This window comes from Astatotilapia calliptera, chromosome 13 (assembly GCF_900246225.1).
Source record: "Astatotilapia calliptera chromosome 13, fAstCal1.2, whole genome shotgun sequence".
Taxonomy (NCBI): domain Eukaryota; kingdom Metazoa; phylum Chordata; class Actinopteri; order Cichliformes; family Cichlidae; genus Astatotilapia; species Astatotilapia calliptera.
This window is the reverse complement of record NC_039314.1, coordinates 3737554-3752390: the sequence shown is the minus strand read 5'-3', so window position 1 is coordinate 3752390 and position 14837 is coordinate 3737554. Positions and strand designations below refer to the sequence as shown.

Sequence of the window (14837 nt, the reverse complement as noted above, 5' to 3'; positions counted from 1 at the left end):
GATAGACTTATTTCTGTTGAAATATATGTTAAAACTTAAAATTTTAACATATAGGATATCTCAGAGATGCTTAGTTAAGCCCAGAAAGGACAGGTTCACAGCAGAAGCCAACAAAAAGTGCTTTAGAGACGAGCGCATTTACAACCTAGATACAACATACATGAAAAGCTGAGCTGTGTGTTTTGTTGTATTAACTACTGTGTAAAGTAAAGAATCACAGTGACTTGGTGGTCATTCAAATGTGTTCAGAATTTTGCAAATTCATCTCGTAAATCATGACATACTTGCTCTCCCCTACCGCCGTTATATGTTAAAAGTATCAGTATTGGTAGTGACAGCACTGTTCCTGTGTTTACTTGGTATCGCTCAGTACTCATATCTGCTGTATATGTTATATATACGGCTGCTGTGTATAACAGTGTGTATATGTAAACACACAGTGGCTGTGCGTGTGGTGCTCCCTAATTGATATCTATTATCTCTATTATCTCTAATTTTTCGTGTTCTTTATTTGCGGCTGCTGTTGCGTGGCTCTTCTTTACGTATGAGCCCACCCTCATTCTCGCACTTCCGCCACCCACTTTAACCTCCAGCCCTGAAGGAACGACCCCCGTGGACCGCGCCGTGCATTTCCTCGAGCGACCGGGCAGGGAGGAGGCATAGTTGAGAGTGAATCGTCTGGACCCCGCCCCTTTTTTTCACGGAAGCTTCTCATTGGCTAGATCAGATGTGACGGACGGGAATTCCCCCGCTAGTGTCTTGACAAAAAATAGTTTTCTGCCCGCTGTCACTCATTCAGCCCGAGGTTCTCCAAGACACAATAACCCGTGACAGAGTGAAAGAGTGTTTGCATCATGGACGGTGAGTAGCAACACCTTTTATTTCCTGTGTAATAACAGCGATAAACGTGTAGAGTGAGCGGGTAGGAAACAAACGGTAATAACCACACCTGTGTACCTGTGTCAGTCAAAAAGTCGAAAATGTAGTACTGGCTATAGGTCATCGTGCTGTACAGTATCACCACGAACTGGAGTACTTACTCTTGACTTTGATAGTATTCGACACTGGTTGTGTGTACTGTCACTGCTGAATGCTGTGAACTTCCTCGTTGTTGCATGACTAGCAGTGTTATTGGTTGGGCAGCTTTAGCTAAACTGATTGGGCTTACAAGACCAGTTTTAGCAATAGCGCCATTACTGCCACAGAACAACTCCTCTGTGTGTGATTTGGATATCTATTTGCCTAAATTTTTTCTGTGTCACATTTTCCTCCCCAGTTCTTATGTCCTCCGTGCTGCGGGACGAAGCACACCTACGTAAGTCAATTTCATTTGTGCTCCTGACAAAAATAGTCTTCACAGGTTAAAACTTAAAAGTGCAGAAATGTGTGTGTTTGGGGGGGGTGATGGTTCACTGAACAGTGTCTTTTCACTTCCTCTTTTTTGTTTTATTGGTAAGCATTGTATTTTCAGACTTATGTTGTAAGGATGTGAGAGAGCCTGAGGTTCTTGTAATCTTTGTCTTTACCGGTCTGTGTGTTTATATAGTGTGTAGTGAGTGCGCTTGAGCCTCATGATCTTTCAGTCACTGAAAAGTGATCAGGGCAAAACTTGACTGGGCCACTTTTCTTTCTTTTCTTTTCCTTTTTTTTTCTCTTAATCATTTCAAAAATGTTACTTGACTTGTTTCATACTGGCCTGCCGGAATAACAAGCAGCACTCTGATCTGTGTGCTTGCTGTCATGTCCAAAAATAACCACGTTTTGTGTTGTTACTTCAGTGGAAACAGTGTACAGCAAAAACTGAAACGCTTCCCGGATCAGTTTTAGTTCCTCTCTTGCACGGGCATCATGTGGGGTCGGTTTTATTTCCTCCCAGAAAAAAAAAAAAAAAGGTTGAGGAAACAAATTTCATGCCATGTCATTATGCCGAACGGCTGAAATGTGCTTTTCTGAGTTAACACTTGTGTTAAGATTTGCAGTCACGTCCTATCAGCATTAAGTTGTTTGAAAGCTGAAAGATTTCTACACATCTGGGTTGAATTCAATAGGTCTGTTCATGCAGCAATCTTTAGTATGTAGAAATCACTTTCTAACAGACCTGCTAATTTCCATATTTTTAGTCTCAGATTCTACTGAAATAGCTTAACATGATTTGATTCTCAAAATAATGCCTCTTAATATCACACTGGTGCAGGCCCTTTGTTTTAGGCCCTTTTCGTGTAAAGAGACATTTGCTGCCCCTCAGAAAGGGAACAGCAGTAGGTGCGCACAGCCAGAACTGTTTGCATGAGATGACCATATTAGGGATAGATGCTCTCAGTGACATCACACAGAGCCAAGATGAACTTTCTAAAATGGAGCCTTAAAAGCAGTCTGAAGTAAAAATTTACACATGTGCTGATGTAAATCACTAGATTTAATATGAAGGTTCACAATTGTTAGAGTATATAAAATAAAAAAAGGAAATGGCCTAATAGGTTCCTTTTAAGGTTCATAGACCAGTACTTAAAGATTAGTATTAAACCATAATAAACCTTTTTCACAGCAGGCTCGACATAGTGGGAAAGGTTCAGGTGTCACTAAAATCATGGTTCCCAAGAAGGCAATGACTGTATCTGAAACTGAGGCAGCTAAATGGAAAGCAGCCAGCAATTTTTTTTATCCTGTACAGCTGCATTTTTACTGCTGCGACATGTCGAAATGTTTGCTGAGAAAAAGAAATTTGAGTGTTAGATGTAGGTTTTGAGCCCCCTGCCTCCCAGCACCAAACCACTCATGTGGCAGCCCAAACAGGAAAAAACTAAAGCAGATAACTGTGTCAGATTCACACTCGGGTTTTCTTTTGTCGTCTTATCAAATCTGTTTATCGTCTGCTTGTTGTCACCCCCTCCTTAGTGCCTGAGCCAGGGATTCAGATCTTCGAGCAGCCCAAGCAGAGAGGAATGCGCTTCAGGTACAAATGTGAGGGTCGCTCAGCCGGAAGCATCCCGGGAGAGAAGAGCTCTGACAACAACAGGACGTACCCCAGCCTGCAGGTTCGACCCCAATCCTCCTGTGTAACCTGTGTATTTGTGCGTAGAAGCACCTAAGCATGTGTCTTTCTACATGCGTCTGAACGCACACCATTCCTCCTTCTCCTCAGATCCTGAATTACTGCGGGAAGGGAAAGGTGCGCGTTTACCTGGTGACGAAGAACGAGCCGTACCGACCACATCCGCACGACTTGGTGGGAAAGGACTGCAAAGATGGATTCTACGAGGCCGAGTTTGGCCCGGACCGCAGAGTGATCGCGTGAGTGCTCCTCCCACGGTCGCCTCCACCTGTCCAAACTCGCTCTTTATCAGCGTCTGCTTACTTCGCTGCCAGTTGTTATCGTTGAGAGCCCTAGTCTCAATCTTAATCAGCACACTTTCACCGAAATAAGTAACCACTCTCTCTGTGACGCACTCACAGAGCCACTCACTGCACAACCGAATTGCTCTCTATTAACAGTATTTCGTCTTTCGCTTGATGGTTTCGGGAGGCATCATGTGTAAACTGATGTCCTCTCAGACACAGCTGAAGAAACTCTTACAGCACACTGCACACACACATACACACACACACACACACACACAAAGCATATTTGTCGACCCATGTCTGTGAGGATGGCAATATGGGAATTCCCCAAGTGACATCACCCATATTTGCTGTGTGTTAGAGAGAGAAAACAAAATTTTGCGCGTGTGTGAGTGCTGGAGCATGTGTGTGAGTGTGTGAATGAGTCAGTATCTTTTGGTGTGTATAATTTGCAAATCCCAAACAGACTTCTGTAGTAAATACAGAATCATTTTGAATTTCAGGCCTTCTGGGTAAACAAACAGAATTAATCCAGTAGATTCATTACTGAATGTTTTCTTTACTACTGAAAAATGTGCCGGTCTGACTGGATAGGTGAGAGTAATTGCGTCATTACTTTGACCTTTAAGCACAACAAAATCATTGAGTTCATTTACAGTTTTAGAGATCCCTTCACTCAGGGTTTATTCAGCATGTTTGAGTGCTGTCATTTTCCTCATGACATTTTTTTTTTAATTTCTTACAGTTTCCAGAATTTGGGTATCCAGTGTGTGAGGAGGAGAGAAGTGAAAGAGGCCATCATACAGAGGATCACCAGAGGAATCAACCCTTTCAATGGTGAGTGCTCTGAATTTTTATACGGTGGCTCTATAACTACATCAAGGGTCAGTGTTATTTATGTTTGAGAGAAAAAAACATGTTTTTAGACAAAAATGAAAAAAAAAACTGAATAAAAAAAATTGGTAGATATGTTATATTTACTTATTTACATATTTATTATTGAAACCCAAATGTGTATTAAGCCGCAGTTGAAAATACTCACCCAAACCGTACAATTTCCCCCAAATAGAATCATTTAAGTTAAATTGACAGCCTTCATATTTGTATGTTACCTTTATTTGTAAAAGCTGGAAAATAAGTTGACTTTATTGCCTTAATGGGCCTAAATTCAGGCACCTTGCAGCCATGAAAATGAGCTAATCCAAATTAGCCGTGTAAAGTTAAGCTAATCTCAGTTCTGAGTGTACAGCAATGCTAGCGGCTCTGTGAAACTATATGTCAATCTTTGCAGGCTTGCAAACCATAAATGATTGCAAATGTTTTTGGTTTTTTTAATTTAATAGTAGCCCATCGAGCAGAATTTGAAATGAGTTATTCATATAATCCCTCTTTTCAATCCCAAGGGACTAATCTAAAAGAACATGTAGTAGTTAACAGGCTAATAACCTTCTAGCTCCTAATAAAGTATCAAACAAGTCAGCGGAGTTGTAAATTAACAGAGCTTTACAGGACTTGGTAAAAAGTAATTACAGAATGTCTTGGAGTCTTTTACACTCTTTCTTAGCAAAAAGTAAATTACTAAGCAGTGTGTTAGTACTCCAGAGGATAAGGCTAGCATTTGTTGTGTCGCCAATATGTAAATTAAAACAAATGGTAAATGGTAAATGGCCTGTATTTATATAGCGCTTTTCTAGTCCCTAAGGACCCCAAAGTGCTTTACATATCCAGTCATCCACCCATTCACACACACATTCACACACTGGTGATGGCAGCTACATTGTAGCCACAGCCACCCTGGGGCGCACTGACAGAGGCGAGGCTGCCGGACACTGGCGCCACCGGGCCCTCTGACCACCACCAGTAGGCAACGGGTGAAGACTGTTACCTTTCAAAGAAACCTGTCCAGCATTATGTCCAGTAACACATCCAGCTAACTTCAGTGGTATTTCTGCTTCAGAGTTATTGTGTATAACCAGACATTTGCAGCAGGTAATATTCACTAATGTACATACAGAGATTCTTTGCTAGCTTTATGATTCTTATGTGTAGCTACAGCTAAAGTGTAATAAAAGTGCAAACGCTTGTGTGATTGAAATAATAGATAAATAACTAGAGTTTTGCTGGTATAATATCCAGCCTGATGTTAGCTGATATTGTCATCTCCCCAGTGGATGATCCACGCTAAAGTCAGCAGTTGACAAAACAGCAAATGGAATTGTATGTGGGTAAAATATAAATATCAATCCTGTTGCTGCTGCTTTTCCTGATCTTGTTACTGTTAAGCAGCTTCAAAAACAATTCACAAGAATTGTTTTCTAATGTTGGTTGACCTAGTTCTCAGGCAGTTTAGCAGATTTTCCTAACATCAAGTCACAAATCCGCTCTCTTGCCACCGCGCTATCTACAGCAATGCCATTTCCTCTCTGTGCTTTCATTCTGCGGTCCTCCAGAGCAGACAGACACTTCTCGTGTACAAACAGGCGTTGAGCTACTTCCCCATTCTTTGTTACAGTTGCTCAATTCAGCACAGTGCAGAGATGCCACGTGAGAGCTGGGAATGCAGGATTCATTAAAAGGGGGAGGGGGTGGACCGAGGGGGTTCCCCAGCCCTGAGAGATGATGATAAAAGTAGAATAGGGTGCTTTACAGGTCTGTAAAACTGTGGAGGGAGTGTGCTTTTAGCTTTTGTTTAGATCTCAGCTCTCACAGTTGTTATAGAAAAGAAACCGTGTAAGTGCACTGAGTACATTTGCATGGTAGCAAGTGGCAATAAAGAGCAATTTGAATTGCCTTTAATTACTAAAACCGGGCCTGCTGTAAAGTGCACATCTTTTACTTGTTTGTAGTCTTTTTACCTGATAATTGTCTTAGCCTGAGCGCTCTCGCAGACCAAAATATGCAAGTGACACAGATGTGTCCTGCACGATATGAAAAGTAAGCCTGGCTGACATTTTTAGCACCTGTCAACACTGACTCAGATATGATCATATCTCTGTTTCTTACCCCTGTTAATAGCCACTTGGCCCTTAAAAGACTTGAGCTACTTGTTGTGTCAGGCCATATAGAAGCCCCACTATAAGCACTTGTGTTAAAATGTCCTTAGCTGCAGAAACTCGGCGTATTTATTGCCACAGACGTGTGCGATGGACAGCTTGATGTCTCTTTTTTTTCACATGGCTCAAACCTTCCCTTCTCTTAAGTTCACTTCTGCTCTGAAACTCAGCTGCTTCCTGTGTTAGGATGGGGTGTGGTGGAGTGGGTAGGGGGGGTTGGAGGCACTTTCCCCTCCCTGTCTGTGAATACATGCATCTGCACTTTCAAAAGACTCTCTGTGAGCACTGTCCGTTCTTGGCCCAAAGCTCCCCTCACCTGCACGAGTGATGACAAACAGCCATCCTGAGTAGGGCGTAGTAGATTTTTCTGTAGTACCGCTCCGTCACATTCTAACATTGTGGTTGCACACCTGGCAAGTGTTTGTTTATTTCACACGGGACATAAATCTGCCGTAAGACGACGTCCATATTAATTCAAAGAAATACATGTGGCTATAACCGCACTGACAACCAAAGAAAATGCACAGCGGGGCTTCAGATAAGTGCCTGTACAATTCTGCTGAAGCCTGTGGTTTTGAAATATCTTCTGCAAACAAGTGGAAAACTACTCAATTAAACATGCTTTGATTTTTTTGTTTGTGAAGTTACCGGCGTTGAATTTTACCATTCTTCTCGCAAACTGAAAATCTCACAGATCCTGCTTTTATCCCAACTCTATCGGATTCAGCCACAGCACGATCACAATTTCTTGCAGATTTAATTGTGAAATTATGTCTGAATATCAGTGGACATGTACACATTTGCCAGTGCACTGCAGACAGTAGTTTTCTATTAGAAATAAGCTGTTTAAAAATGAACATTTTACCGAAGAGGATTAAGGTGCAGTGATTGTCCTTTAAACTAACTTCCATCATGTTCGGCTCCAAACGGTCCGCTTTTATTTTTGTTCCCTAACGAAACTTCCTCATGTGCTGTAAATGCACACACGTTCATATAATGTTATATGATGCAACAGCAGACTTCTCATGTAGCGACTGCCTCAGCCTCAGCCAGACACAAAAGCTCCACGTCCTAAAACGTGGTGAAATTGTGAGTCATGCAGTGGAGACATTGTTTGTGGTGAGACTTGGCACCTGCCTCCCCGTCTTTCTCACTTTTACACTCTGCTCTCACAGTCATAATAACCACTTACCCTGAACACCCCCCCTTCGGAGCCACATACCACCCCCACCACCTGCAACCCCCCCCTCCGCTGTCACTGAACATGACCCACCCCCCCCTCCCTTGCAGCCCAGTGTATCTTATGACCCTGGGCCCAGTTTCTTTCCACCACACACTCTCAAACATCAACCACCATTGCTACCTACAACCCACTTTCCTGCACCTGTCCGTCCAAGCTTCTCCCTCTGTCAGCGACACTCCACCAACACTCACGCAGACCAACACAGCATGTTCCATCAATATTTATTCTGACGGTTTCGTCTTCACTTCTCCCTCCTTCAGTTTCTCCACTCACTGCGTGTCTCTGCCACCTACAGTAGGCAAACCTGATGACCCAACAGAAAGCTGCACAACAGAGCAGTGCTCCACACCGCAGAACAGAGTATTTGAGACCAATTAGACGTCCAAAGCTAGCAGGATTTGTCGTGCATTCTCAATGAGGAGACCTACGCTACCTCCTTCTAGAGGCTCTCTTGTAATAATGTTTTGTTACGTTGATAGAGTACACTGGCACCAGACCAGAAAGAAGCATTATAGGGAATTTGCTTTTTTTTAATCTGACTGTGCCGATGAAGTTTTTTTTTTTTTTTTTAAACTAACAGTAAATCCCTCATCGGGTAAATGCTTCGTATTAATTATGCCACATAAATACAAAATTCTTGAATGGTAGTCATGCACACAGGCGAAAAGGTGCGGAAAAGCAAGTCAATTAGCACAGACTCTTGCGTTAAAACTTCAACAATGACAATAACATTACTACGGGCTGCAGTCATGGTGTCCATAAAACAATTCTTTATGTGTTTAGCTAATTTACCTCTTCATAGCAACCTGGTGTGAGCCCACTTCTGGCTCAGAAAAACCCAAACAAACAAACACATCAAGGCACATGTCATGTTCTTCCCTGCTTGTTGCTTCTACTGCTATGAAATCAAGTCAGATTCACAGCATGAATCTGATTACTTCTGACTAAACACAAGCAGACTGTGAACCTAGAGAAGATTAATGTCCGGTGCCAGCAGCACATGCAGAGACAGAGCAGGAGAGCTAGCTGGCTCACTATTGGCACTCAGCATGCCCACTAAGGATGACGACTTTCCCTACACAGCTAATGTGTGACTGCAGTTGTATTGTTTGGGTTTTGCACATATAATTGCCACCTTATATGCCTAAAATAACAAAAAAATGATCACGCTTGAGTATACAGAGTAAGACGCTACTAAAGAATCAAAACTAAAAAGCTTATAAGATATTTTCTCATGTCACACCACTTTCACATACGTCAGGAGGCTCCCTGGTCACTCGTGCAGGAGAGTCTCATCTCTTTACTTATGTGCGGTGTAGACACTCAAACACACACACACAGAGGCGCATACTTGTTTCCACTCTGAGGTGACGTGTGGAGCGTCACAGTGGCGACACTTTGTAGGTGGGGATGGCCTCATGAGCACGGAAGATAGAAAGTAGGTAGATGTGAAAGCCTGCTCTGTGCATGCGTGCGTGTGTCGGCACGTGGGCGTCTCTCAGTATAGAGTGTGTGTTATGTGTGTGTGTGTTTGCGTGTTGCTTCTGAAGGCGGGTGATGCAGATGAGCATGTAGGCTGAGGACGTTTGAAAAAGCTTATCTGTGACGTTTTTATGTTGATCCAAAGGTGAGGTTTTGTGGACAGCCTACAGATGTGACTGCATAACTACACTGTCTGCCTGTTTCTCAAAGCAGGAGCGTATGCTTATAGCATGCCTTTGTTATTGCTGTAATAACGTCTGTTCAACAATGGTGTGCACTTGAAATGCAAGTATTTAGTTGTGCTGATGGTTTGAAATATGTCGGTACTTCAGTGTGCAGCTAGGTAACCTATATCAGTGAGCCAATAGCAGATGACATTTACTAGTCACAATGACCGATGTTTATCCAGTTTGCAGGTTTTAGCTTTTTTTTTATAATGAAATATTGTTTCACTGAAACAAAAAAGAAAAGACATAATGACTGGCATTTATTTTTATCCCCATGCTAAATAGGCAAAGTCAGAGAAACTAGAACATGTTACGTTTCAATTTATGTGTCATCCATCCTTAAGAGCTGTGCTCCACACAAATATAAATTATATTTAAAAAAAAAGAAAAGGCTGGACATTAAACAAACTGCAACTCTAAATGTTGCTGGTTTGCCAGTAACCTGGTAGGTGCTAAGGGTGCTAACAGTCTCTACAAATTAGGTCCACAGTAACCACCAGGTAATACTTGCACTGGCCCTTTAAAGGGAAAGTCTGGTGTAAATGTTTCTTAGTTTATATTTCTGAATGTTTGCTTTATTACCAGCTTCATCTAACTGATGTGTGTTTTATCGTAGTGCCACGGGAGCAGCTGTTGCAGACAGAGGAGTACGACCTGAATGTGGTTCGCCTGTGCATTCAGGTTTTCCTGCAGGATGAGAACGGCCACTACACCCGAGCGCTTAACCCCATCGTCACCAACCCCATCTACGACAACAGTGAGTGACCGAGCGCCGTCTGTGTCAAATACACTGACGTCACATCATGCAATTGCATGAGAACATAATGAAATAGCCGTATAGTTGCCCTGACAAGTACACGGGCTCCCCAAGGTCAGCTTTGTACACCTGTAGAGTTCAGATAACAGCAGACTTCAAGAAGTGATTATATAAGATTAAGTACATACTTAATTCCCTTTCCTGTGTGAGTATAACAGTACTGTGTAAGTACTGAGAAGTGACACATGTAGTCGTGTTTGTACATACAGTGTGTACCAGCAGCTGCAGCATATGTGAATGCAAGTGCTTTTTGCAAGACCTGTGTACGTGTGTCCACTAGTGTTTCAAGTGTTGCAGTTGGTGAACTAGTTCACTGTTCCACACATACACAAACACACAGAAAGGGGAAGTTCTTTATACACACCAACCTTCAAACAACACTGTTACCATGGAGCACTTCCTCTTCTCGCTCCAGGCATGTGACATGTGACTCAACCTGCTGAAGCTTTAGCTGTAAACTGAATGAGGATTGTTCTTCAAAACCAAGGCAGCTTTTTAAGCTAGGCCCACCGTGTCAACAAAAGCAGATCCTGGTTATATTGTTTTTGTACTGAGCAACTTGTAACTTGTAGTATTTGTTGCGTTGTGTGTTTAGAACTTGTTTTTTGTATTACCAGGGGCCCCAAACACTGCAGAGCTGAGGATCTGCCGGGTCAACAGAAATAGCGGAAGTGTCAGAGGAGGAGACGAAATCTTCCTACTGTGTGACAAAGTACAAAAAGGTACATCAAAATGTTCTGCACTATAGACCTTTGCATTTTTGCACACTGTACTAAATTTATTTGCATCTGTTTTCTCTTTCTTCATCTTTATTCAGTCCACTGATTTAGTTTACCTCCCACACCCATAGTGCCTGTCTCTTTGCATGCTGATGTACTTTTCTGTTCCTGTATTGCTCCAGATGACATTGAGGTGCGGTTCTTCTCCCCTGATGGCTGGGAGGCCAAAGGCTCCTTTTCTCAGGCTGATGTTCATCGCCAAGTTGCCATCGTGTTCAAGACTCCGCCCTACCACAACACGTCCATAACGGACTCGGTGACCGTGCACATGCAGCTACGCCGGCCCTCTGATCAGGAAGTCAGTGAACCAATGGATTTCCGGTATCTGCCTGATGACAAAGGTGAGCAGCAATCGCTTTATTTCTGCGGGGGCTTACTAGTGGCACCTAGTTCTCGGTTAGACTCACGTAGTGTTAATATTGTTGTTTTTCCATCAGATCCTTATGGATACAATGAGAAAAAGCGCAGAAGAGAGCACTTGATGAAGATATCGGGATTGTCAGGTAAGCAATGTGGCAATTTATATATAGTACACCTCATGTGATATCATTACTTGTGATTGCGAAGTTTGCATCGCAGCTAAGGTTTCCCGTCTCTTTTTAGGTGGTCCTTTTAGCGGTCTGACAATGAATAGGCCCAAGGCAGTACCACAGAGTACCATGAGTCACCTGAAAAGAGGTAACTACGTTTGAAGTCATCATAAAAAGGAGGATGGCGATATACTTCATTGCTGTGAAACTAAAACTCTTTTCTTTTTTACAGACATGGGCAATGCATACCCAAGACAACAACAGCAACCTTCTATGTTCACCCAAGCCTATCAACAGGCTCCTCAGAATCTAATGGCACCCAATCTACAATTAAGCCATGCATGGGCGAATTCCAATCCAACGCTCTCTATGGACACAGTCACCATAAACCCAGGTGCCAGCAATCTGCCACGTCCTGTTAGCAGGCAACAGCCACCGAACCGCAGCTACCAACACCGTGTGGACCACAACAGCTGTGAGAACAATGCCCTCCCTCAGCTCTCCATGCGGGACCTGCAGTGCTTGGATACAGGTTCTCAAGCCCCTGTAATGAGAGAACCAGAGCAGCTCTTCCACCAGCAGAATCAAAGGGAGGAGCTCCGATCAGAAACTCCAAACCAAGCTCAGAACCATCTGGTCAGCCAGAACCAAGGTATTCAGTGGTCCAATTTTACTACCATGGGTTCAGTTCCGAACCCCTTTAATGGATCTGGAGGTGGAGGGGGATCACAGGGGGTAGGGTCGTTCCCTTTCTTAGAGGGAATAGAAGAGAATGATTTTCTGAAGAACATGGCGGGAGCACCTCAGCCGTGCTTCCAGTTGAAACAGGAGTCCCAGATCTCAGTGGGACAAGAGAGCCATACTCCCCTCATGCAGTCCCCAAGTCAAGGAAATACGTATACTAACCTGCTGCCCCGTCCAATGAGCAATGGCACCAACAGAGATCCAATGCGGCCAGACGGTACTGCCATCAAAAATCTCCATAGTCCTTACGTAAACAACGGCACAACTGCAGAAGCCCACTATGCAACTTTGGAGGACTGGATGAATCAAAATGACTGAAAGCTGCTCAAATTCTTCTTTTTAAACAGTAGCAGCTCAAAGGAGAGCAGAAATTTCTTTACTCACGCTGGCCCTGCTATGCTCAGTAGGCCTTTGCTTGGGTTGTTACCTCAGTGGGACCAAAACGATTGACAGTCAGTCAGCCTTAGGCAATGTTTCGCAGAGATACAACTGGTTACTGATCACTTGATTGGTTAGCAAGAGTACTTCCTGATTCTGATTCTAACAACATGGTACCTTGTGGTTGGTCTTTACTTCCAGTTAGTCATCAACATTATCAGGTAAATTTAGTTTCTTGAAAAACTGGAGACAAGCTATTCCCAGTGCTTGTCCTATTTAAATTGGTGATGCATTGTTTCATAATTCTGTACAGTGGGATTCTGTAAAGTTCAGCCCCAACTTGTAACCTGTGATTTGTTGTTGCTTGTCTAACAAGCCTTTTATTTGTGGGGGTTCAGCTTTCAGCTGCTGGTGTTCACCATACTAGTCAGTTGAAGTGATTCATCTGGTCTCTTTAGGGGGTAGGATCTTTAAGTGGACGATCCATGTTTTTAATGACTATAAAAGAAAAAAACAGTAGCGTTGGCTTCCAAGCCAAAGTTATGCCTTTGAGGAAGTGAATGTACTACTTTCTTTCTTGAATATTTTTTTGTAAAGTTAGAATTACTACCAATATACTGTAACATAAATGATTTGTTTGAGGTTTCTTGGATCTTGAGAAAACAAAGGAGTAAATTTATTGTTTTTGTATGTCATAAAGTGGAATGGACAAAGTTTAACTTGGTATTTTTATTTTCTTGCATGTAGTGATGTGTTTTATTCTTTGATATTTTTTTAGCGCGTAGTGTTTTATTTTGTTGGGTTTTTGCATGCTTTTGTTTTGTTATGTGATTTGTTCTGGGAGGATGCCCATTCCACCGCCCCTCCTGATCATTAACCTGGCACACCTGGGGTTGGCAACAGCTATTTAATAAGAGAGAGCGTGAGAGAGAGAAGGGGAGAGACATGGTGTGGTAACCAGTGTGGGCGACGGCCGCGCAGAGCGGCACAGAGGCCCAAGGCGTGCGGCAAAGGAGAACGAGACCGAAGATCGCGGATGACCGCGCACTGGAGAGAGTGATCGGGGCTGAGCAGAGAGGTCCGTGTTGGTGTTGACGGAAGGTAGTTCCTCGCCGAGAGGCCCACGGCAGGGGATTGAGAGGCAGCAGGGTGGTGCCTTATGTCCCCGGGACGCCGAGATTATGGCTACGCGTGTGAAGCACAACACTGTGGCGGCCGGAGTTAGGAGCTCTGCCCATCCCCGGGCTAAGTCCCGATCCATCCCGTCTAAAACGAACCTCCAGTGGAATCTAAAAATGGTGACTGCCGCTGGCCCTCTCTCCTTTCTTAGTTGGCACCAGAATGAAGAGGCAGACAGGACTGTTGGTTTCTGCACCGTTTGGACTTACCACCCGTGAATCCACCTATTACATGTGTAATGCTGGAATATATTGCTTATTGTTTTACTTTTGATCTCTTTGTAAAATTTTCATACATATGAATTATAGTACAATACTTTTTTGTTGATTTTTGTTTTCTTTTTTTTATTTGGTACCAAAGCATTTACTGTTAAGTGCACTCTGTACATACATGTTAGCCATAGTTGAGAGTTACAGCAATACCAATGCCGAAACACTCAAGAAATGGCAAGGTACTGAAATTTCCATTGAGGAAGTGGGAGGAAACACATTCAGCTGTGTCTTTCCTCTGTAATGACTATGTCATACCAGAGATTGCATGTATTCAGAGTTCTCAGAGCATTTCTAACAGATGTTTTATAGATAAAGATGTCAGTTTTATTGTTTTATGTATTCAGCCGATGTTCTCTGAAACATCACTGAAAGTATCTTGTTAAAGCATTGACGGCACAAAGCTGATGTTAGACAAACTTTGTAGGCCTTCCAAAAGCTTTATGGTCTAAAATATAAACGTATATTCTGATGACTACTTTGTAAGATTTGCTATTTTTTATTTGTTTTGATTTTTTCTATGAGATCAATTCTTAATAAACAAAGTCGGTCATTTCTAAATATTTTTGTCATTGTTTATTATTTATTTATAATATTGTAAATGGTAAAATGTTATAGCTCATTGCAAACATTATGCATTGTCATGGGCATATTATTTCATAGATGGTCGTGATATTGTGTGAAGGCATAGATGTGACTGGACATGACAGAAAGAAATACATTTTAAATCCACCAGTGCTACCTTAATGTGATAATGTGATAAATAAAAACCTTAATATAGTTTAAATAACCCAATT

At 42.6% G+C, this 14837-nt stretch overlaps 1 protein-coding gene across 1 annotated transcript; it reads left to right on the top strand.

Moving 5' to 3' along the window:
• The first annotated feature begins 426 nt into the window (after nucleotides 1–426).
• rel (v-rel avian reticuloendotheliosis viral oncogene homolog) lies at nucleotides 427–13365 on the top strand. Its single transcript, XM_026190527.1, has 11 exons — nucleotides 427–861; nucleotides 1277–1315; nucleotides 2896–3035; nucleotides 3143–3291; nucleotides 4085–4176; nucleotides 9961–10101; nucleotides 10779–10883; nucleotides 11063–11281; nucleotides 11378–11443; nucleotides 11544–11618; nucleotides 11703–13365. Exons 1-11 carry the CDS (start codon nucleotides 855–857, stop codon nucleotides 12530–12532), a joined length of 1863 nt encoding a protein of 620 aa, XP_026046312.1. The 5' UTR covers nucleotides 427–854; the 3' UTR covers nucleotides 12533–13365.
• The last annotated feature ends 1472 nt before the right edge of the window (nucleotides 13366–14837 follow it).